General features: G+C 45.6%; 1 protein-coding gene across 2 annotated transcripts in view; it reads left to right on the top strand.

Moving 5' to 3' along the window:
- DISP2 (dispatched RND transporter family member 2) overlaps positions 1-22994 on the top strand; it is a 727615-nt gene extending 704621 nt beyond the window's left edge. For both annotated transcript variants that reach the window (XM_069637532.1, XM_069637533.1), the window contains one exon: positions 12496-22994. In XM_069637532.1, coding sequence (XP_069493633.1) covers positions 12496-15906 — 3411 coding nt within the window. In that variant the 3' untranslated portion in view covers positions 15907-22994. The remainder of the gene's footprint in view (positions 1-12495) is intronic.
- The last annotated feature ends 1550 nt before the right edge of the window (positions 22995-24544 follow it).

Raw genomic sequence — 24544 nt, forward strand, 5'->3', positions numbered from 1 at the left:
CCTTCTACACATTATTTGGACGAAACCCTCGGGCATCTGTCTATGACCCACCAGAAACAATTGAAATGCCAGCGGTCAAAACCCTGCACAAACGTATTACACAAGTAGCTAAAGATGCAGCAGTACATCTAAAAGCAGCCAAAGACACACAGAAGAAGTATGCTGATTGCCATTGAAAACAGGCCCCGAGTTACCAAGCAAGGGATTCAGTATGGTTGGCGTCAAAATACATCTTTTTAAAGGGCCCTAGAAAGTTTCAACCCAAATACCTGGGTCCATTCACCATAGAGACCATGATCTCCCCAGTGGCCATGAAATTAACTTTACCGCCACACATGCACATTCACCCGGCATTCCATGTGTCATTACTAAAGTTCGTACACCCAGGGACTCGTTTACCAAAAGCCCCAGATCCAATAGCAATAGAAAGTTACGAACCAGAATTCGAGGTTAAAAGCATCCTAGATTCCAAAGTGGTAAGAAAGGTCCTATACTATCTAGTAGACTGGAAAGGATATGGACCCCAGGATAGATCACAGGAACCTAGTGTGAATATCCATGCTTCTCGGTTGGTACGTAAATTCCACCGAGATAATCCCACTAAACTAGGACCAGGGAATACATCATTGAGAGGGGCCTTGAGGGGGAGAACTGTCATGATTACTAACTTTGGGCTCCCATATAAACCCTTTTCCCCTTTAGCTCTGGCAAGTGGAGGCAGGTGAGGAAGTCAGGTAGGGGCCAAGTGGGTAAAGGCCTGGCATTCAACACATTCACATCAGTTACTCAGAATTAACACTCCCATCACATAGGAAGTTGCACACTTGTTTCCTGGTTTTACATCACTTCCTGCCACTCCAATATGGACATTGTGGAACATCCTGGCATCCTGGAAGCTCAGTGCATTTTAGTGTTTGGGCGTGGCTGCCTTTAAAAGCCACACCCGGAGATCAGCCCGTGCTTCCTGTGCTTCCCGTAAGCTTGAGAGCACACGATTACCGCCGTTTAGTCTTCAGTTTCCCGATCCGGCTTCTTACCGCGGCCGGAGTCAGCGCTCGCATCATCGGATCTAGTCCTGCAATGAGAAGAAGAGAGGGCAAGCAGTTAGTTGACAGTGAGTTTCACGCGCCTACAAATCTCTGCGCAGCGCGCTTTAAGGCAGAACTGTAAAACTTACCTCACGCACCGCTTGAAGCAGGAACCAGCTTTCCATCATTTCTTGTGCACCTTTCACCCGACTCGGGTGCGCTGCAAGGAAAGAGAAAAGCAATTAAAACGCTTCCGCCATCTCCGCTCACCTCTATTGCTGCAGTCCAGTGCTGTAAACTGGCACGCAAATCAGCAAGCGCTACGGCTGATCAGAAACATTATATTTGAATAACCCCAGTGAGGTAACTGGGCAGTCATGGACCTGGTGACTCTACAAACCTAGCACTTACCTGAACTTACCTGAATACTTACCTGAACTGAGAATCCCTGTGCAGTAACTAGATAACACAAACTCGTGGAACTAAAGCAGGGATCTGCTGGAGGCAGTTCTCAAGAACAGCAACATCCGAAACATCACCCAGAAAATGGCGCCCCTGCATGAGCAGGATGGAGTGCGCACCAAACTAAACACACAGGCCAGACTTCTCACTAACTGAGGGGTGGTGTAGAACCAGAGAAGGAACTGGAGGACTCTATTGCTCCTACAGAGACTCAGGTAAACGTGACACCGGGTCAGCACTTAGGAACCTCTGGGTATTAAGCGTTTTATAAATAACCTATCATGTCATGTCATACCGAAAGAGAAGCACAGAAGTACCAAAGCCATCCTGCAAAGACTGAATGAAGCAGCTCGGAAGGGGAGATAAGCCAATCTGGTGACACATACCCAAAGCAAAGAAGGTAACGGGTGGAGCGGGAGACCCAGGGAGAGGGGAAGCTGGAGCAAGTGGCGATTCTCTAATTGGTGGTTCAGTAAGACGAGCGAGCCCTACTACAGGACTAATTACTCCCATCCCAGTAGTACCGAAAGCATTAAGAAGAGTGAATCTTGGTACAGGACTAATCATACTCATCCTAGAAGTACCGAAAGCATCAAGAAGAACGAGCCTTACTACCGGACTCATGCTTGTCCTAGTAGCATTGAAAGCATTAAGAAGTGCAAGCCTTACTACGGACTAATCCTACTTGGCCCAGTAACACCAAAAGCCAAAAGAAGAGTAAAGTTTACTGGGGAGCTCTTCCTACTCGTCGCAATAGTATCGACAATCATAAAAAGAGTGAAGATAAATCCTGGGTACAAGATACATATCTCAAGGAGCAACAGAAGAAACTGGAGACTCAAGAACTAGTCTTGTTTTAGACAAACCAAGACTATCAAAGGAAGAAAGAGGCGTCCTGATATTACTGGATTTGTTGGCCGCCTTCAACACCATAGATCCTATCATCCTGCTTCGCAGGTTGTCGTTGGCTCACATCCTCAGAGTGCTGCTAGATTGGTTTGGGGCTTTTTTGGCTGACCGTTCACAAACTCTTTCGCTGCAGCCCTTTATGTTGTCTCCCTGTGCACTCTCGTGTGGCATCCCTAAGGGGCATGTGCTCTCTCCCATTGTTTTCAATATACATGTTCAGCCCCTTGCTCATCTTATCCAGTTTTATGGTCTGCGTTGTCATATGTATGCTGATGACACTCGGATCATAGTCCCGCTTAATTTGGAAAATCCCTCCATGGTGGCACATTTCGGTTGGAGACTGGATGGGCCATAATTGGCTTACATTGAACAGCGAAAAAATGGAGGTGCTAATTGTTGGACTGTCATCGGCCGTCTCCTTCTGGACGCCTGACTACTGGCCCCCGTACCTAAGCCCTTTTCAACAACCTGTGCCAATGGTAACTAATGTATGTGTTAAGATACTGGCTTCCCTCTTTATGGAGGCATAGGTTAGTGCAGTTTGCCAGCTAGGCCATTTTAAACTTTGAGTCCTGTGTAAAATACTTCTGTTCCTTCCTGCTTCGTTACGGGCCCCTGTGGTGGCCTCCTGGATTCTGAGTGCATTGGACTACTGCAATGCCCTCCATTTGTCTCAACCTGCCTACCTTTTAGACCGACTGCAGGAACTGTAAAATAATGAAGCACAGGCAGTTATTGGCCTCTCCTCCCGCTACCATGTCTTGTCAGGAATGCATAGCCTCCACTGGCTCCCGGTGGCTCAGTGAGTTGGGTTTAAGGTTCTGTGCCTAGTCCATTGTACCCTGTAGCAAAAATGTCACTAGGTGCCGGCACGTCCACCCCATTCCTCTTTGGATTTCCAGAAATCAGTGCCAAGAATTCACCAAGCCAGGTTAGGCAGCAGAGCTTTTTCTGTCGCAGCTGCTCAATCGCGCAATAGGCTTCCTCTGATACTTCGAAGTGCGTCAAACCATCTGCCTTTTCGTCATCATCTAAAAACTACTTTATTCCAGTAACTGTGAACGCTCCACTCTTAACTGTGTCTCACTGGGTCTCCATAGCGCCATGATGCCATTGGGTGCATGTTGCGCTTTACAAGATCGATTAACATAACATAACAAAGAGTAGTAACTGACAAGAACAAAGTACTGAGGAAGATAGGGGTCAGTACCCCTGAAGAAAAGACTTTAAGGAGACCAAAAGGAACACTAAACCGGGCATAGAAAAGTCCTATAGCAGAACTAAACTAACTGGTAAAGAAAATAGCAACCTCCATTTAAGGATTCCCTACTGAATCTGAACATTCATTGGAAAGATAACTTTCCACCCAGGAGGAGAAGGGAGTCATTCTCCTGGTCTTTAGTTGTTAAGTATTTGTGGTAGGGTCAGGACTGGGTAGATTTTTGACTGAGGATGGACATTCATTTGTACATTTACACTGAAGACGAGCATCCTAGTTTAGTTGTGCTAGGTAGGGCCACCCCTAGGGAAGGGTAAGTTAGGCCTTGTTTCCTTTATTTTGAAAAAAAATCAAGTTTAACATAGTGATCCCTGGTCCGCCTCATGCTTCTGACCCACCACAGAATACCAAGCGATTTGAAGCCTTGCATGTGGGGAAGGAACACTGCCTCTTTAAGGCACAGTCAGAGCACCCGGCCGATACACTGTAGCGAGAGAGCAAAGTGAACCGATGCTCTGGCTGCAACCCTAAACACAACAAGGATCTCCTCAAACCATAACTCCGGTAGGAAGGGTGTTACACAGGGCAGGCAGGGAAAGAATTATATGGAAGGGATTCCTCCCTCAAGTGGTACATGGGGAAATTATTCAAGAGATCCTTCCTGAGATTGTAACTATATTAGGTCTTGCAACATATGAGCATACAGTAAATACCCAATATATTTGGTTAGCTAAGAAACCATCTGCCAAATGTTCCAAACCACTGTATATGCCTGCCTTACTCAGTAGCTGACTATTTAAATGTTAAGCGTGGCTAGTTTGATAAGGATTGTTCATTACTAAAAAAAAGAACTGTTGCTAACACTGAAAAATCCCTGCCCAGACAAACAGTCTAACATGAAAAGGTATGAAGGTACTAAAAGAGAACAGTTGTCCAATTAATACACTCATATCAAAAGCACGAACGGGATAATCTTGGAAATGCGGCTTTAACAAATGATCACACATGATTCTGGAGTGCCTATGCTTCCAGAGAAGGTGACTTACGGGCTCAAAAAGTGTAAAGAGTAATAGCACGAATAGTACACTTTAGTGAAAGGAATCCAGTGTTTGTACAGTGATTATTTGCTACACTGTGAAAATATTGTTTACATGTTTGTCTGCACTTGTGGTTTTATACAATATTTTTTTTTAACTTGTTTATTTATTAACAGCGCACAGGAGCAAGCATGGTAAACTTACATTTGTTACAGACAACATGTGACATTTGAAATGCCCCCCCCCCAACCCTTACGCCTGCAGAAGGCATTGTTCCCGGGCCTCATTCCGTTCCGCCAGGCGGCGAGCTGTCCCCCATAGAATGGAGAGCGTTCGCGATCAGGCGCGGCTTAAAAGTGAGCGCCGGATATTTCTTGTCATAGTCTAGGACCGGGGCCCAGACGTCCAAGAAACAATAGAGTCTGCCCGCCTTAGCTGCTGTGACCTTTTCAGCTATTAGGATGTCCCAGAGTTTGATCCACCATAGGGGCATGAAGGGGCCTTCCACAGTTTTCCAGGTGTGGGCTACCGTAATTTTGGTAGCCAGCAAGAGCTGAGTGATCAGCGTGGCCCTCCTCCCCGTTCTCGGGTAAGCGTCCGGGTGCGGGATCCCAAGAAGGACCTGTTCGGGAGTTAGCGGAATGGTCACTTGGTTGATGTCTTTTATAATGGCGAGGCATTGGGTCCAAAACTCCTTTACCTTAGGGCAGGACCACCACATGTGGAAGTAGGATCCCAAGTGGCCGCATAGACGCCAGCAGTGAGGGTCCAGGGCTTGTTGGAAGTGGTGAAGACGTAAAGAGGGGTAGTACCATCGCAAAAGCAGTTTGTGGGCGCATTCCCGGTTGGTGATGCAGCGGGATGCCGTGCGCCTCCTGGTCCAGATATCCACCTAGGATTGGTCCTCTATAGCATGACCCAGGTCCGTCTCCCACAGGGACATATAGGAGGGTTTAGAGAGAAGGGGGTCGTCCAGCAGTAGCTTGTAGAGGGCGGAAATCTTCCCTCGGGCAGGCAGGTCAGCCGCTGTGAGTTCCAAGGGAGTGAGAGGCTGAGCTGCTGCCATCCGGGTCTGGGGGTTGGTTCACCAGTAGGCATAGGAGAATCTGTCCGTCTCAGCTAGCTGAAAGGAGGATTTACATTGCTCGAAGTTAAGGGGTTTATATAATATTTTAATGTTTTGAGACAATCTCATGATTATGTGTGTTATGAATGATAAAATGTGTATTTTTATAAATAAATAATGAATGTTTGAAAGTAAGTCATAGGCTGTGCAGGTCTGCCTGTCTCGCTCGAGTGTAGACACTGAGCATGTACCTTCCCTTTGTAGATTTAATGTTGGCACCCGCGAGGTAGAAAGGCTGTGGTCCCTATACATGGATTTAGCCGTTCTGAGGTGTGTGTGACTTACAGCCCTTAGCATGGGTTTCTGCTTCGGAGTGGGTGGAGCGTTTTGGACCCTTATACATGAATCTCTGGTTTTACAATAGAGGAAACTGTAATTGCTAGACTCGCCCAACGAACTGTTAAAGCCCCTGGCCCTGACTTTATTCCATCAGATTTTTGCAAAGCATGATGTAAAGCTATGGGGTGGCATTCTAACCCAATTCCTTAACAGCATCAAGGCTAACCATGTCGTTCCACTTTCATGGAAGCCGCCAAAATTATTCCAATCTTCAGAAAAGGCAAGCTTGATATCGGCCATTTCACTAATTGATAGCTTTGCCAAGTTATTCGGTAGAGTGATCTTTAATAGATTGATGCTGCGGGTGAAGGCACATAATATAATTAGCCCATGTAAACTTGGTTTTCAGGAAAATACCAGAACTGTAGGACAATGGGCCTCATTACGAGTCCAACGGTAGCCACGCCGGAAAAACCAGCAGGCTGCCGCCGGACTCGTACTGACTTACCACCTCTGTGATTGCTGGAATCACTGCGGCATTACAACCCCGATGACCTGGTAATTCCGGAGGCGGTAATTCCGGAGGCGGAATAGGACTCCATTGGGATGGGGACCATGGAAACACAGGCACCGTAAATAACGGTGCTGGTGTTTCCATTTCCGTCTGCAGGCGGGTGGCGTTACCCCCGCCAGGTCAGATCTTGCAGGAGTGACACCACCCGCCTGCAGAACTCTTAATCTGCCGGTCCGGAAACAACGGTGGCAGCGGGTTTATCGCCACCATTGTTTCCAGACCCACAGGGTCGTAATGAGGCCCAATGTCTTACACTACATCTTCAGATCTCAAATAGTAGAGAACTGAAAAAAGAAAAACTTTATTTGACCTTCTTAGATTTATCTACTGCCTTCAAACTTGTTAGCTGAAGAAAGCTATTGGTGTCACATTTTGGCCGATATCCGGATTCCATCAGATCTCAAAGACTGTGTTTTTAAACAATACAAGACATGGGAGAAGTTTGGTCACAACAGTTAAAGGGCCTAATCCTTTGGTATTAGTAGAGGAGTAAGCCAGGGCTGTGTCCATGCACTCTTACTTTTCATTTTGTATGTAAATTAAATGGATTAAGCTTCCAAAACAGTAACATCTGATGTCCCTAAAATTGGGTACCATCCAACTCCCTTTTCTCCTCCTCACCGGCAATGCTGTGATATTAGCGAAAACGGAGAAATCTTTGCACAGATTACTTGCAGCATTTAAGGCCTTTTGTAATAAATTAGTCCTACAAATGAATGCCTCCTAAAATTAGAATCATAAGAAGCCCAGCTAAAACAAAGCTAACCTACCACTTAAACAACACAAAAATGAAAGGAGTGGAAAGGTTTACTATCTGGGGTCCACTTTGCAGATAACATTAAAAGGGCAGCCCATAAAAATGGGCATTAACATGCATGCAACATACATTGCTTCTACCGTAATCAGTACTATTCGTCAGTCAGATCAGCCTTGACTGTATTCAAAGCCATATCACAGGCACAATATAGATGTTAAGTATGGGGACTTTCTCGGACAGGCAACCTATCCCGGATCAAGAATTTGTTTTGCAAGAAGCTGCTTGGGGTGCCCAAATGAACAAATAATCTGATCACTTACTCAGAGCTAAACACTCCCTTTCTTACGATCATCTACTACCAAGAGTGGTCAAAGTCTTGCTTAGGTTATGGTCAGTCAAAGGGAAATTTCTACTGTATGCCTTGAATAAAGAACTTTGGGCACCCCTACTCTGCACAGTGTATCTGTTAGTTCAAAATTCTGAAGACAAGGCTGGTCGAAATAGAGAAGACAGGTTTGAATAACCTGAAGGAATTGGAAGGCACTCAGTTTCCATCTTAAAAGTTAGCATAATCTCCAGGAGAGTGCATGTTGGATGGGTGAAGGATTTAAGAAATATTCAATTGTTCAGTATCTTAGTATGACTAAATAGGACATCAATCATTTTGTACTGAATCTTATCCTGCTAACCCAGGATAGAGTGCTGTTCACAAGACTACTTCTCAACCCGATACCCTTCCATAATGTTACAGTGAAGTAGTCATCTGAACCATTGGTAAATAAAGGGCAATGCCCATATGAACAGGGTGCATTTTCTTTTCTTCTGTCCTTGGTCTAGCAAGAAACTGGCTGGTACCTCTTTTCTGCATGTTAGATACTACAGGTTATCAGGAGGCTCAAACACGATTGCTCACCCTTGATACTCCTCTGGGTCTGCACAAACATATTACCTATGTTAAATTACCCCTACAAACTAGACACAGGGCCTCATTACAACCCTGGCGTTAAGGGGTTAACGGCGCCGTAAAAGGCTGCGGCGCCGGTAAACCCTTCACGCCTGATTCACACTTTAACGCCTGCTTTTTGCAGGCGTTAAAGTCCAACCCGCTAAGGGACCTTGGTGCTAATTACGGCACCGTAATTTACAGTGCCGTAATTAGCGCCTTCCCCATTCCCATTGAGCCCTATGGGCCAAAAATGGGAATGGGGAAGGGGCCATGGTGAATGGGGATTTACCGCCCCGCCAACCTTGGAATGGGGCGGTAAATCCGCCATCCACCATGGCGGAATCCGGCATGGACCATGGTGCTAATAGCACCATGGTCCAACGCCAGGGTTGTAATGAGGCCCACAGTCTTGTCCAATACTTCTAATATGTTAACCTAAAACCAGGATATGGGCACAAAGACATAACTGATATAGTGTTAAGGCTATGACCTCCACCTTACCAGGTTAACTTGTCTGTTTTTGTATTAATGTCATTGAATAGATTTATAAATATATATTAAACCTTACAAGCAGTGAAGTTTATATGAATGAGTATTTTATGATGGCCACTTCTCTAACCTGTATTATATTGGTGTGTATAGGCTAGGATTTTATGGGTCTCGAACCTGATCTTAACCAATTTTATTGGATTGTTCTTATTTATATGTTGATTTATGGTGTTGCATGTTTTCTGGGCCTTTGCCAGAAATAAACATTATGATGATGATACAAAGTTGCAATAGACACCCTATTCCCCGGTTTGAAGTTGTAGACGTGTTCCTTGTGCAGACACAGAAACAATCAAGCTTGATGCATATGTGGTTTGGAATGTCACAGATGTTGCACACCCGTCTATGCCCACAAGGGAATACTTATCAGCTACAATATCAGACACAGCAGACTTACCACAGGGTTTTACAATTCTTCAGAGACACAAATAAGGCAGGAACCTAGTTTTATCAGTCAGGTCACAGAAATGTTAAACAGCAGAAGAGTGGGGTCCAAATGCAGACCCATACCAATGTTAGGCTGAAAATAAAAGCCAGCTCCAACATAACCTTAGAGCCTGACGTTCTCAGCCCATATGACTCCAAGCACATGGCCCAATCCCCAGCAAGGACAGCCCTCACCTCAAAGGTGGAAAACGTGACTCCAAATCCCCAAAACAGTGGAGCCAGACTATTGTTGTGTGTAGTTGGAGGTAGGCGTTTGGAGGCAGTTGGCTTTGGCAAGTTCAATGTGCTTTAAGGCAGAGTCGGGTGGAGAAAGTTGTTGGAGGCATGGGAAGAGTGTATACTATCTGAAAGTTGCTGGAGAGGGGGAGAGAGAGAGAGAGAGAGAGAGAGACACTATCTGGGAAAGTTGTTGTTAGAGGCAGGCTTTTCAGTTGAAAGCAGTTGAGAAGTAACAGTGGCCCCCTGCTAGAAAGAGAGAACCAAAAAAGAGCCAAAAAGGCAGCTGTCATCTAGAAGTGGACAATACCAGCAGGTTGTCTGAGGTGGAAGGTAAGTTGGTGGATCCCATAGTCAGGCTGTACAGAGGTGTTCCAGCAGACCAGGTCAGTCCAGGAAGTTCTTAGAGGTAGGAGAGGGAACAAGTCGTTCTGTCTACACCAAGGGTCACGGAAGTTACTGCAGGGACAAAGTGCAGGTGATCCCCAAACCTTCAGCCCGAGGAGGATGAACCACCATCCTACACTGGCTTTAGACAATTGAGGGCAATATGCAGCACTGCTACTCTTTGGCAGCCAAGAGGATAACGAATATCAACACCAACTAGGACATTCCAGTAACTCTGGATTACACTATCAAAGCGAAGACCAACAGGCTCAAAAGGACATTCTGGAAAAGGCCAGCAAGACCTTTACGACTATGAGAGAACAATTTATCCTTTGGTTTTCTTGCCTTAGTTCATAAGGAACGTTTTCTTTTGTTAGAGAGAATAAACCTGGTTTTCTGTTACATACTTTACTAGTCCAAGTCATTTGTGCAGCCCCCTTGCTATCCTAGCATTGGCCATTTTCAAATAATACTAAAATAGCTTAAAATGGTGACTGTTTGGGATCTATGTGATCACTGCTACACCTATAATGTCGACGTCCATTACGTTGTAGTGTAGGGATCACATAGATCACTGTGCCCCGCACCCCCCTACCCACCTTACCCAACGCCACTACCCAGTTACAAGTGTGCCGCCGTCCCTCCTTTATCCCTGTAGTGTCAGTTCTCTCCCACTAATGTGTGTCAGAACTGGCGCTGCAGGGTCCCTTTTTCTTTGTTTACTTTTTTTTTGTATTGTCCCCCGCTATCATCTAATGGAAACGGGTGGCAGCCCCTCAACCCCTGTCACCCATTACAGCAACCGAGGGAAGCGGGGGAAAACCCTGCAACCCCAGCTTCACTTCGTCCCTGTAATGGGAGTCGGCATTTCTGAAAATGCCAAATGCAAAGTAAATGCGCAATCAGCATTTTCTAGTCAGTATTTTCGGCCGATACCACTGTTTCTAGGGCGGTAGTATAAACTTGAGCCATATCTCATTGCACATGGTTTTATTGGCGCATACAAAAATGGCATTTCAGACCCCCATGTCAAACATGCGCCATTTATGCAATCAACCTCTGCCCTTGACATGTAAAATGAATAAGGTTTGCGTTCTTTAGTGTCTAGCTCCCTATATGAATACAGTTTGTCTGACCCATTTGGTGGAAGTTGATATTATTCTCGGTCTCCTCGTTAATCATGCACATTTCTAACTTCTACACATTAAACTTTCAAGGTGTTGCATCAGTATACTCAGCAGAAAGCAAGTACTTACTATTTAGACCACGAAAACGGCAGTAAATATCTGAGTAAGAGGATACAAGACACGTAACATGTTTCACCGCAGTAATTCATGCATAACTAGTTGGGGCATAAGTAATAACAGGGGAAATCTAATGGGAAATATGAATGGTACATTGCCAAAACTATGTAGTTAACCTCCTTGGCTGAGTGGCAAAGGTTATTTTAGTTAGTGTGGAAGTTGGGGCTTAGCTAAAGGCTTCTGTCAGAAAAAAACAGCACATCAGATATCAGCCAGAATTCCTAATGTTGACACAACTCACTGTACCTTTAATGTGTGCACTTTATTGTGTGCCCAGACTGGACATGTGCTCAATCGTATTTTAATTCTACAGTCTGATGTTAGAACGTCTACCCCGGACTGTATATTCAGACTCCGCTGCTATGCCTAGCATTGTGGTCAGTTGAGTATACTGTGTGTGGCCACCTACATGTTTTTGTGAGAAGGGTGACTCAAGCATTGCAACTAATTCCTGCATCAAGTGTGTCAAATTGCAAATAAACGTCTCGTGGAATTTCGTGCAGCAGCAGCACTACTTTGAAGCTCATCTAAAAAGAATACAGTAAAGGTTTTGTTGTCCAGTAACCCAGTGGGATCAATGATGCCAGATAACAAAGATTCTGGATAACAGACTGTTTGTATTCAGGTTGGCTGGGTGCCAGGAAGCATAGCTAAATGTCTGGATATCTAACCACATTGAAATTCTGACCTATTTAATGGCATTATACCACGAGGAATACTCCTTTATCCAGAATCTAAGCTGTATTATCCAGCATTTTATCATCTGGAACGGTACCATTCATGGCCATGGCAGGCTCTGGTGACTAGAGGTTCCAGCTAAGCAACTGCTGTAAATCATAGCTTTTACCTTGACTCTATTTTTAAGGCATTTTTGATTGTCCATCAAATGTTTGCAAGGATTAATTGGAAGCTATTGTGGGTTTGATAAAGAATGACGCCTTTTAAAAATCTTAGCGTCTTTCTTCTGCTGCCGAGTCACTCATTGTATGCTTAATGCCGACAGAATTTCAGCGTTTAAAAAAGAAAATATCAGGCAGGAATGCCCACTGAAATGTCATAGCAGAATATCTAAACTCAAAGATCATATTATAAGTTCCCATGTGTTTCTCATCGCAACAGTCCAGTGGAAAAAATAAGTTGCACATGCATTTGTCCAAAGTTTGCTGTTGAGTCTGTTGTCAATACTATGCTTTATTGTTGTTTGTACTTTTAGAATGATAAGACTGCTAATTACTGGCTCATTGCTATTTTCTAGATCCGCTCCCATTCAAATTTCGAAGATCTCTGCGAACGTACAGAAGCCAACAAATGCTGCCCAAGCTGGTCTCTGGGAAACTACATTGCTGTTCTGTACAACAGGTCTTCATGCTTCGAGATCACACAGGCTGATATCTCTCATACGCTGACAGTACTTCGCTCGTGTGCTCCAGACTACCACAACGGCACACTTGTCCCCTCATGTGTAGGCCCTAGGGTTGAGACGGAGAAGCATTTGCAGTGTGCCAAGGTTCCAGAAAAGTGCACCCGTTTCAGTGCCATTTACCATCTCCTTCACTTCCTGGTTGATAAAGACTTTCTCAGTCCCCAGACCACAAGTTACCAGGTACCATCACTGAAGTATAGCGTCTTGTTTTTGCCAGCAAAAAAAGGACCACCTCTGATGGGGATCTACCTGGACAACCTTGAATCCTGGGACCTCTATGATAACTACACGTCAATAACTGGCATGGATTTAGGACTCAAACAGACCTTATTTCAGCACTACATGCTTTTGGATACTGTGTATCCTGTTTTGGCAATATTAGCTATTTTTCTAAGTATGTCTATTTATCTGCGCTCAGTTTTCATCACATTTATGGTAATGTTGGCTATCGTCAGTTCTTTGATCATTTCTTTCTTTTTGTACAAGGTAGCCTTCAGATTGACCTATTTCCCTTTTGTAAACTTGATAGCAATTGTACTTCTAAGTAGCATTTGTGCCAATCACACCTTTGTTTTCTATGATCTGTGGAACGTAGTCAAGGTCCAGAACCCAACGGTTGGGTTGCAACAATGGGTATGTCAAACCATGCACCAATTTGGCTATCTCATGCTTGTCTCATGCTTTACCACTGGATCTGCATTTTATTCTAGCTACATGAGCAAAATTACTGCTGTTCGGTGCTTTGCCATCTATATGGGGACCTGTATGGTCGTCAGCTTGGCCTTTATGGTGACCTGGCTTCCTGCCTCCATGGTGATCTATGAACGCTACATAGTAAGAAACTGCATTTACAAGGCTGAAGAGTTTTGGAATAGCAACGGGCAAAAGAAATATATTTTGACCCTCAATCAGAAACTAAGAGCACTCCAAACAACAATATCTGAAACCTCAAAACTTTTGTTTGAAAAGCTTCTGCCATGTGGTGTCATCAAATTCCGGTACATCTGGATCTGCTGGTTTGCTGCTTTAGCAATAGGCGGTGCTTACATTTCTTGCCTTAGCCCAAAACTAAAACTTCCCACTTCTGAAATGGCATCAGTCCAAGTATTCCGATTAAGTCACCCATTTGAGCGGTATGATGCAGAATACTGCCACCAGTTCATGTTTGAAAGACAAGAGCATGGAGAAGGACAGCGCATGCCAATAATGCTCGTTTGGGGTGTCATGCCCATAGACAACGGCGACCATTTTAATCCAAAAAGTAATGGCACGCTTGTGCCGGATGCCACGTTTTCGATCCAGAGCTCGGAAGCTCAAAGATGGTTGCTTGAATTCTGTCACAAAGTGAAAAACCATTCTTTCTATTATTTCAATCCAGAGCGGAAACCAACAGTGTGCTTCATGGAGGAGTTCCAAAAGTGGATGGGCAGTCGCCAGTGCTCCAAGGGAGATCACAACCTTAATCTGTGCTGCAATCATTTTCCTTTCCCATACAGGAGTGACGTCTTGCTGCACTGCATAAAAATGATGGTCATGGAACAAGGAGGTGATTGGAGCAATGCCCACGACCTTGGTCTAAGATTCAATATAGATGGAAAGCTGGTTGCTCTAGTGCTTCAGTTTCAGACCAAATATCACTACAGTTTCAATTACAACCAAACCAGGCAGTTTTACAACAATATAAGCCACTGGTTATCAAATGAAATCAAGGCAGCTCCTTCTGGGCTTCAGAATGGGTGGTTTACAAGTAACCTGGATTTATATAATCTCCAGCTAAGCCTGAGCACTGAAATGATGGTGGTGACGGGATTGTCTGTTGCTATTGCGTTTGTAGTCCTACTGCTTACCACATGGAATGTGTTGCTCAGTGTATTTTCTATTGTAGCCATTGGGGGTACAGTACTGGTCACAATTGGGCTTCTGGTTCTTTTAGAATGGCAGCTTAACGCAGTTGAATCACTTTTTGTTTCGGCAGCAGTTGGTCTCTCTGTAGATTTTACTGTGAACTACAGTGTCTCGTACCACCTGTGCCCACATTCTGATCGCTTGAGTCGTGTGGCTTTCTCCATCAAACAGATGAGCTGTGCTACCGCTATGGGAGCTTCTGCTTTGTTTTCTGCTGGGATAATAATGCTGCCAGCTACTGTGCTGGCATATAGAAAACTGGGCATATTTATTATGATGATTAAGTGCATCAGCTGTGGTTTTGCCAGCTTTTTCTTTCAGTCTCTATGCTGTTTCTTTGGTCCAGAGAAAAATTTTGGTCAGATTCTTTGGCCATGTTCCAATGTTGTGCAGGATTACCCCGATGATCCTAGGCCAAATGGAACGTTTGCCTGTGGAGGGAATGAGAAGCAGATTAGGTTACGGAAAGACCAAGAGTCGAACACTGAGACAGAGCAATATGAACTTCAACCACTATCTCGCAAACGTAGTGACAGTTTTGGTAATAGCACTTGTACAAGCAAGTTGTCCAACAGACCATCAGTCCTCTCCGAAGACATGCCGTTCCAGGAAAACAAGTGCTCGAGGTTAGCAACGCATCACACTCTTCAAGTGGAAGCACCAAAAATGGGGGAGAACCACAGAGGAGACTTTGGGCAGTGTTCTGCAATGCAAACGTCATCTCCTTATAAACAAACTGGCTTTGGAACAGAAACAGAAGTTCTAGGGAATAAACTCTGTAGGGGGTGTAGATGCCAAAAGTACAATCCTAGAGTTTGGAATGGGTCTGTGTTTGAACAGCGACATTCTGCCAGTATTGAGGGAGAAGTGCTTCCAGATACCTCTGCTGATGCAGGGGGCAGCGTTCAACATCTGACCAGTCCCAGGTCAGGAAAAAACCAACCCCCAGGGGCTTCAGCATATGAATATTCTAGGTGCCTATGTTCTTCTGGAAGCTCTTTTGATGTCCTGAATGATTCAAATGAAACATGTTTGAGTGATTTTGAGCAAAGCACCAAGCTGATTGAATCAATTAGCTCTTCTGATGTGGATGTTGCTGGATCCTCGTACATAACTGAGAAAGGCCACCTAAACGGTAAAAGAGATACCTTGAAATTGGCCTTAAGGGAGACTGTCTTTGACATATCACCACCATCCTCCCAGCAAAATGTCACCACCTGGAAAAACCATGTAACCCATGGTAATGAAGCCCCGATAATTCTACCGAATAGTAAACCAGACATGCCAGATGTCTGGATTAGACGATCTAGTGATCAAAATTCTGGGTATAGCAGCTGAGTTGTTTTTTTTTTAAGTGAAGATCTTCCTGCTAAAAAGGTTTAAGTACATCTCTTTATGATCTGTACATACAAAATTATATCCTTGCATAAGTAAAAAGAAACACAGGCTCCTGCATCTTTGTAAAGCAGCAGGTTCCAAAAGTCAGTTTTCTAATCTCATTAAATAAGATGTATTATGGTTGAATCCTAGTGATGTCTGTGTATGAGTATTCCTAATAAACACAGGAGGCTGCAGAGTGTCAAACACGGCCATATGATACAGTGCACTAAACCAAGAAGGGTTGGTGTACTAATAATGTGCAATGGACTAATCAAATGTTTAGGAAATCGGAAATGTTATATTTTTCTTTGCTTTTTTTAACTTTGCACCATTGATAAATGCCTAGTAATGCACACTCTGGGAGGTTTATCTGTGTGAATTCCCACATCAGTCAACACCGTGCTTATTGGTGAGGCATGACAGAATCATGCATCCATCTTGCAAACACCAAAGTTTTGCCAAATGCAGACTCGCTTAAGTCTACACTGTTTGCTCTAGTTGATGCCACAACTTCAACAATAACAGGAGATATATATATATATTTCTGAGGCTTGTGGAATCTGCTTAGATCACATGCTGTGCATAGGCCAACATCTAGTGGAAGCTGCAGAGTATTAAAGTTGTTGTTTTTGAAAAATTTGAAAAGGGACGTCGACAGGGCATGCCAGTAATACTATCCCTAGTGTGACGTCCACTGTACCCATGGTCTTTCACGCATTGAGGTCCCTCAGATAGTTTTTTCCCTCCATCATAGACGGACGCTAAAGCAGAGTTCTCTTTCGGCTTATTGCCATTTATTATTATTACCAAACCCCGATAGTTATTCTTACTATGCTTTATATTCATCTACTATCGAGACCATCCGACGGCGGTGAAGAACAACAAGCTACCGTCGAAGACTCCCGTCGACGGATCCATTCTGGCCTTGGAAGGCTGCTCCGGGCTCTGGCACAAACAGTAGGGAGAGAGGGGGGAACGACATTTTAGAATGTATATACCCCTTTTCGTACACTACATTTGCTTAACTGATGTGTCATTCCATTATGGATAGGACCCCCTTTAAATTGTGCCCCAACTGCAACAAAAAGTTCCCGTGTATGGACAAACACCTTGTGTGTAACCTGTGTCTCCCTCTGGACCCCAACGAGGGTTCCTGTTGAGCGGGCAGACTCTTCAAACCCAAGACATTGAAGAACCGCTTAACTAAACGCTGGGCCCCCCATGCCAGGCAGCTCAAGGCCATGGAAGTGGAGGGTGCTTTCAGCAACGGCAGCAACGCCGCAGTATCCGACGGCAAAGGCGATGGGGTTACTCCGGTTTCCCAAGCGCAGGCCCCCGACCCCAACGGACAGGCCAGCGGCCTTGTTACGGGGATGACACCTGGCAGCGGAAGCGCTCTCACTACTCCCTACACCAAACACACAACACACGCCCGACATCGACCCACGTGTCGAGCAAATGTCAACGCACCATGTCTAGGGAGAGGTCTGTTGATTCGCTGTCCTCTGGGCATTCCAGATCGAGATCGCCTCATGACAGGCACGACTGTCGAAAGACAGAACAGACGTTGTGGATAAAAGCATTCCTGAAGGACGTGAGTCAGCTGACGACACTTCGGATTTGACCAAAGCCGAGATTAGACGTTCTGCGTCGATAGCAGTAAATAAAAACATACAGGCCGGTCTATCCCATTTAGTTAAAAAGCATGTCCCAGAAGGCCTTGTTAAGTCAAGGGAGTCTAAGAAGAGCTCTTCTAAGACACCTCATAAGGATAAATTACAGAAGGATAGGTCCCCTCACAAGAGTAAAGAACCGTAGGTACAGGTTTCCCTGTTTTCAGCCTAAAAGAAAAAGGCCATTTCTTCTACTGTAGTTCAACCTACTCCAGAAGATTTAGGTCTCACACCTCAACCTATGGTCATTCCTAGTTCTGCACAATGGTCAGCTGAAGATATAGATAGGGTCATGAGAAGAATGTCCTTTATGGCAAATTTCTATGAAAAATTCACAAGTTTTCACTCCATCCCCCACCCCCTCAACAGCGGCTTCTGGACCTCAGAACCCTGTTCAACCCCCTGCTAAGAGGTCTTGCCACCGGTGAGCTAGAACAAGATCCCACTGTCATCGACCTATATGACCCGGACACTGATCATGAAGACCTCTATAGCCAAGAAGCTGCAGACCCTTATTATGGGGATAATGAGGACGCTGAGGGTGGTCCAGATACAGACATGTACAACATCGACTCCCCAGTTGATAAGGAACCCCCTGTTGTAGACTCACCCATAGATAATCAGCCTCTTTTGAATGAAGTACTCATTAAAGCGGCTGAGCATTTCCAAATATCCACCCAAGATGATCCACAGGACGAGATCCTGGGAGAAAAAAAGGCTGTATCTCAATGTATTCCCCTACTAAAGTCTGTCCAGCGAAAGGTACAACCTTCGCTAGAAACACCTAATCAGACGCGAACGGTGAACCCCTGCATAGAAAAACTTTTCAGACCTGCACCATCACACCCGCTGTACATCGGGGGGGGGGGGCTGCTAAAGCCTGACTTGCTCATTGTTACTACCACAAGGAAAAGAGTAAGTACTCCCTTAGCTTCCTCCGAGGCTCCTCCAGACAAGGAAAGTAGAAGGCTATACACAATGGGCAGGAAGGTTGCCTCTTCCGCTGCATTCCAGACGAGGATAGCTAAGAACTACTTTATTGGCCAGTTATAACTGCCATAAATGGGATGAGGTCTCAGCTTTACTCCCCTCAGCCCCAGAACCCCTCAAGACTCAATTGGCACTTGTGGCTTCAGAAGGAAGGGCAGTTTCAAGCTGCTTGTTAAAAAACAGTCTTGACGCCGCAGACAACGCCGGCAGAATCATAGCTGAGGGAACCATTATTAAGCATCACGCTTGGTTAAGCCAATCCGGGTTTAAGCCCGAGACACATGACACTCTCATTAACATGCCCGTCGGACCCAATGTACTCTTCGGCAAGGCTGTCGAGGACACCTTGAAGACAACCAAGGAAGAATATTATACACTGAAATCATTGGGCCAATTGACCAACAAACCTCCTGGCCACAGGGGAAACAGCAATTTTCATCGCTCACGCGGACAATTTTCCCAGAGGGGTTCCAGCTATAACCAAAATCAGGGAACAGCATGGGGGAACAATTAAGGCCAAGCCTCTCAGAATTACCAGAGAGAACCGCGCAGAACACGCGGTTGGGGAAGGGGTCCCTCCTCCAGAGGTGGTACCCCACCTCAGAAACAGTGATATCCCGCTTCAGGTGCCCTCCCATGCCTCTCCAGCAGGAGCTACATTTCCAACTTCACCCGAGCATGGGAGGGAATCACTTCAGACAGATGGGTGCTGTCCACCATAGCGGGCAGATATTGTATAGAGCTCCTCGAGCAACCCCGGAACCACCCCCACACCAGAAAACCCACTCCAAAGAAGACCAGCGCATCCTCCTCAAGGAAGTCGCCACGCTGCTCCAAAAGGACACCATAGAAATCGTCCCAGCCAACCAGGTAAACAAGGGTATTTATTCAACTTACTTCCTTGTGCCAAAGAAAGATCTAACAATGCACCCAGTATTAGATTTATGCCCTGCAAACAAATATGTCAAGCCACAAAAGTTCTGCATGACTACGCTACAAGAGGTAATCCCTCTGCTAAAGAAGGGGAATTAAACGGCAACACTGGATATGAAAGATGCCTATTTTCATATTTCAAGGTTCCCAGCGCACAGAAGATTCTTGCGTTTCAAGATAGCGAACCAGCACTACCAATTCAAGGTGCTGCCCTTCGGAATAGCATCTGCTCCAAGGGTATTCACAAAGGTACTGTTGGTGGTGGCAGCAAAACTGCACAGGGAGGCAATCCCAGTGGACCCTTACCTGGACCACTGGCTGATTACAGGGGAGTCTCTCCTAATTTGCAGGCAAAACAAAGAACTATCAACCCTCTCTTTCAACTGGGCTTCTCCATCAGCGAGAACAAAATCAAGCCTAGTGCCAAGCACAACCAAGCAGTTCCTAGGAGCTGTAATGAACACAAAAGAGGGGTTGGTCTGTCCATTAGAGGAAAGAGTTCAAAACATGTTACTGCAAATACTGCACTATCAAGCCAGTCGCCAGATAAGCGTATGCAAAGTGATGCGTTTGCTAGGCATGATGGGATCTTGCATTTACGTGGTACCTCACGTGCGCCTACGCATGCAACCCATGCAGGAGTGGTTGGCGAAACAGTGGTCTCAGGCAAGTGGTCATTGGGACGATCTAGTGGTCGTTTCCCCAACACCAATACAAAATCTTCGCTGGTGGACAGGAGAAAATCTGTTGAAGGGGAAACCCTTCCACGATCCGGAAGTACAAGCGATTATCATGACGGACACCTCACTCGCGGGGTGGGTGACTCATAACCTTCACCACACAGCTCAGGGTCTGTGGTCTCATGCGGCAGCACAGAACCACATCAATCTGCTGGAACTACTGGCAGTCTTCAAAGTCCTTCAGGCATTCGAGTTTCACCTAACAAACCAATCTGTGCAAGTCCTGACAGACAGTACTACAGTGATGTTTTACATCAACAAACAGGGGGGCACAATTTCTCCAAATCTGTCCAGGCTTACACAAAAAATTTGGGGATGGGCTCTCAAACGGAAAATATTTCTATCGTCACAGCACGTTCCAGGGGAACTCAACTCTCTGGCAGACTCACTGAGCAGAGATCCCCTACCAGAGGAACAAGAATGGCGACTACACGGAGGGGTCGGAGAGCACCTCTTCTCTGTATGGGGTTTCCCCACAATAGACTTGTTCGCTACAAGCGATAACAGTCAATGCCCAGACTTCGCATACAGGTTCCCCCAGCCGGGCTCCAAGGGGAACGCCCTATGGATGAACTGGTCAGCGAAATTTGCTTACACTTTTCCACCCCAACATCTCTCATGAGAAAGGTGGTGAACAAGATCCACAAGGGACAAGTGATGCTAATCATAGTTGCTCCTATGTGGGCAAGACAACCTTGGTATCCACATCTGTGCAAACTGGCGATGTGCGATCCCATCAAGAGCCAGTGGTCTGTACAATCTGCTCACTCAGCACGGGGGACTAACAGTGCACCCTCAACCTCACTCAATGAACTTGGCAGCATGGCTCCTGAAGTCATAGAGTTTGGACATCTTAACCTACCACAGAGGTGTATGGATATCTTGAAGGAAGCAAGAAAGCCTAACACTAGGCACTTATTTCAACATGTGGAGGATATTTATAATTTGGTGCCAGTCTAAACAAATTAACCCCATAGAATGTACTCCTTCCCATATTCTAACTTTTATGCTCCACTTGCTAGATTCAGGGTTAGTATTCAACTCTTTAAAGGTTCACCTGGCGGCCTTATCAGCCTATACCACCCCACAATAAGGTCTCATGGTAGAAGGTATCTGTCATCAAAGCATTCATGGAGGGAGTAAAGAGACTCCACCCTCCAATTTCAAACACACCAGCAGGATGGGAGCTCAATGTTGTACTCGATAACCTCATGGGACCCCCTTTCGAGCCAATGCATAAGTCTACTCTTAAACACCTGACTTACAAAACTACTTCCATAAGAAGAGTTAGTGAAATACAAGCATTGTCAGTGCAGGATCCTTTCTTTATCATACAAAAGGACAAGCTAGTTTTTACGGACTCACCCTAGGTTCTCCCCCAAGTTCATCTCTAAATTTCAAATAAACCAGTCTATTGAGCTACCGGCTTTCTTTCAGAACCCCACCAGCTTGGCTGAGGTAAAACTCCACACACTAGATGTGAGGAGGGCGGTCCTTTACTATGTAAACAAGAGCAGACCTCTAAGAAAACAGACCAACTGTTTGTCTCCATAACATCAGGCAGAGAAAGAGACCGCATTTCACAAAATGCCATCTCCAGGTGGATAGTAAGATGTATACAATTGTGCTATTCCTTATCAAACAAGACACTGCCTTTCACGCCCATAGCTCACTCCACAAGGAGCACAGGAGCCACTCTGGATTTCATTACATATATCCCTCTAGACAGCATTTGCAAAGCAGCTACATGGAGCTCAGTACACACTTTCACTCAGCATTACTGCATTGACACTCATTCCCAGACAGATACACAGGTGGGATAAGCGGTTCTAAGACACCTCTTCGCCCATGAACCTTCTCACGTCCCATCACCTTCTCCTAACACTGCTCGCTAATCTATGCAGAGCATGTGATCTAAGCAGATTCCACAAGCCTCAGAAGGGATAAATTACTCACCGTAATTGTATTTCTGATGCTTGTATCTGCTTAGATTCACATGCGCCCACCCTTCCTCCCCCCGGAGAGAAGGTGCAAGGATGCTTATGAGCTTGTCTAATATGTATCTGCTTGGATACAACTGTACTCATGCTACACTTCATGCTACCTCATGTCAGAAAAAGTACAATCTGAGGGACCTTGACGCATGAAGGACCATGGGTACAGTGGACGTCACACTAGGGACAGTATTACTGGCACGCACTTTTGACGTCCCTATTCGAATTTCAAAAACAACAACTGTAATACTCCACAGCTCCCACTAGATGTCGCCCTATGCACAGCATGTGAATCTAAGCAGATACAAGCGTCAGAAATACGATTACGGTGAGTAATGTATCCCATATCTATCTGTGCACTGGCGATTCAAACCAATACATACCAAAATATCAATTACCCCCTCTTTAAGATGCATTTTCACCACATGCCCCATAACTTGTCACACATTTTTTTTAATCTGGCCCATGCTTAGCAAATGTTCTTCTGTACTTTTAATTTGATACATGGTTGTTCAAATTGTGGGGACAGAGCGTGTTCGGTTGCTTAGGTTGAGCTTTCACACTATGCCCAAATATGGTTATTTTTATAAAGAGTTAAAAGTGATTGAACCATGTTCCTAACTTGTGTTTCCATTTCAGAGAACAGTTACTTAAATCCCTTTATTTGTACATAAAAATGACTTGATCCCTATTTAATAATTAAACAACTACTGCTATTTCTATACAAATGGCTGTTTTTTGTTTCCTTGGGTTTTCTCTGTGTCAGATGTTTGCTTTGTATCCCTTTTATTTCACATTCCAAATGGGTATCAGTGAGAGACCACAATCAACCACCTTAATCTCTGGGGTTGCTGTTGCGCGGCTAGGAAATGGCCGCTGCCTGAGAGAGCTCCAGCGAAGGCTTGGAATCCTCATAAATATCCTGCCTCCAGTGAAACTGTTCAACTCTACAATTTGGTGTAAAGCTGTCTGGAGGATGCAACAGCAATATGTGGCGGTCCTGGACCAGAAGACGCCCTCCCTGTCCGACAATTCAAGATACCCAAGGCACCTGTTGGTGGTGGTTTCGTGCCTCTGCCTGTGGCCAGCACAGGAGACCGCGCCACATCCACTTCCACTAGCTTGGAGGCTGTGCACCACTCTCCGGGGACATCGGCTGCCCCAGACAACAGGTGAGGAAAAGACCCTGTGTGGGGAGGGGGGTTCGGCCGGTGGTTTGGAGGCGCCGCCCGCGTCTCTGTGACCCTGAGCTCTGACCACCCCCCACCCCCACTGCTCAGTGGCTGGCACAGACTCAGACCCAACCAAGCCCTGCTGCAAGACCCATCCGGGTGGGCGACACACTGGGAAAGCGCAGCGCAACATCGGCGCTGCGGATCAGCCCGTATTGCACGAGCGTCCTGCAGGGGAACCAAGCTCACGCTCATCCCCTTCTTGACTCCTCTTGCTGTCACGACGAATGAGGGCCTAACCCACCAGCACCCCTCATCACATCTCCTTGACCTGGGCCCTGATCCCATGGTACAGCCCTGGGCCTGTGACCCAACAAATGCTGGTTGATCGCGCTCCTTGGGGTGCATAACCACCTGCCCCTTAGCTGGTAGCCGGCTACCTGTACTACTCCAAGGCTCCTTTACTGCGTTGGCGCCACCTGGGCCGGTGGATCTCGTGCCACAGACAAGAACATAAGTGGGGCAGCCCCCACATTGCTGACAAGATCTGTGTATTGTAGCGCAGCAGGACTCAAGGGAAACACGGGCAGTACGAATTTAAAATCTACCAAGGGCTACAACCCAACTCATTAATTATTGCTCTCCAATTGGTAACTCGCCAATCACCAAACCTACCAGGGGTCTTAAAAGTCAGCCGCTTTCTGAGCTAACACAACATCTACCAACTATTGAGAAAACTGCCCACAGTACCACCTGATGCGCCACTGATAACACTAGCAGTGAACCACGCGAGGGGGACCTCATCTCCACAATTATTCATTAGGGCCCAACTGTGCTTATCTATAACCAGTGTACGGGAGGACACAAAGACTAACCATCAAACCCAGTAGATGGTTACTAATTTATAAAACCTTACCATACAAGACCTTCAGTATAAGGAATGAAGCGGGCGCAGAGCACTGACTCCAAACACGTTTCCTAGGTAAATGACAATGCCTGACCAAGCTTTTGGGTAATGGGCAACCCAAAAAGGCAAGCCAAAATGGACTTGTTTGCCCATTCAGAACAAGCATAGCCCCCCCTCCTTGCGGCAA

Source organism: Ambystoma mexicanum, chromosome 14 (assembly GCF_040938575.1).
Source record: "Ambystoma mexicanum isolate Mex_15411 chromosome 14, UKY_AmexF1_1, whole genome shotgun sequence".
NCBI classification, from domain to species: Eukaryota; Metazoa; Chordata; class Amphibia; order Caudata; family Ambystomatidae; genus Ambystoma; species Ambystoma mexicanum.